Genomic DNA, 729 nt, shown 5'->3' with positions numbered 1-729 from the left:
CCTAGAAGATGACACACTCGTAACACCACCTGCGTGATTAGTGGCCGAAATGGAAAAGGAGTAAAACTAGCAATCACCATGAAAACAAGATCTAAAAAGACAAGAAAATCAATTGGATGGATTTCCGGATTAATCTTGCCGATACTTGCTGAGTTAGTCTCGTAAGGATTTGCTGATGTCTTGCCTGAAGTGTTTTTGTGAAATTAAGAAGTGGTTTTCCGCCACGAAAATTGTTGATTGAACTCTTAGGATGAAGAGCACGTCTAGCATTTCAGAGGACGCATCCAATTTGCTTCCTTTTGTGTTCTCAGATGGTGAGCGAGAAGGTTGGCGGTGCAGAGGGAACCAAGCTGGATGAAGACTTCAAGGACCTTGAAAGGGTATCACGCCAATTCCAAATTGAACAAGAAGCTGGATTTTTGCACATGCACGTTTTAAGTCGCTATCCCTCCCGAATGTGCCTCCAGAGAGCAGATGTTACCAGCAAAGCGGTGGTTGAAGTCATCAACAAAACAACCGAGTACCTCCAGCCTAACCCGGCCTACAGAGCTAAACTGTCCATGCTCAATACCGTGTCCAAATTCCGTGGGCAGCTGAACAGTCCTGGATACCCGCAGTCCGAAGGCCTGCTCGGAGAGTGCATGATGAAATACGGAGCAGACATGGGCCAGCACAACAATTTTGGTAAAGAAAAAAAACATCATCAATCATTAAAAAAAAAAAAAAAAA

The 729-nt window shown here is 44.2% G+C and overlaps 1 protein-coding gene across 1 annotated transcript; it reads left to right on the top strand.

Moving 5' to 3' along the window:
- Positions 1–280: 280 nt before the first annotated feature.
- LOC109508975 (endophilin-A2-like) lies at positions 281–714 on the top strand (the record flags this gene model as incomplete). Its single annotated transcript, XM_019858919.1, has 2 exons — positions 281–380; positions 468–714. Coding segments are annotated over exons 1-2 (316 nt in total), but the record flags the coding sequence as incomplete, so codon positions are not given.
- Between the last annotated feature and the right edge of the window lie 15 nt (positions 715–729).

Source organism: Hippocampus comes, unplaced genomic scaffold, assembly GCF_001891065.2.
Source record: "Hippocampus comes isolate QL1 unplaced genomic scaffold, H_comes_QL1_v1.1 C16711070, whole genome shotgun sequence".
Taxonomy (NCBI): domain Eukaryota; kingdom Metazoa; phylum Chordata; class Actinopteri; order Syngnathiformes; family Syngnathidae; genus Hippocampus; species Hippocampus comes.
This window is presented reverse-complemented; position numbering and strand designations above follow the sequence as displayed.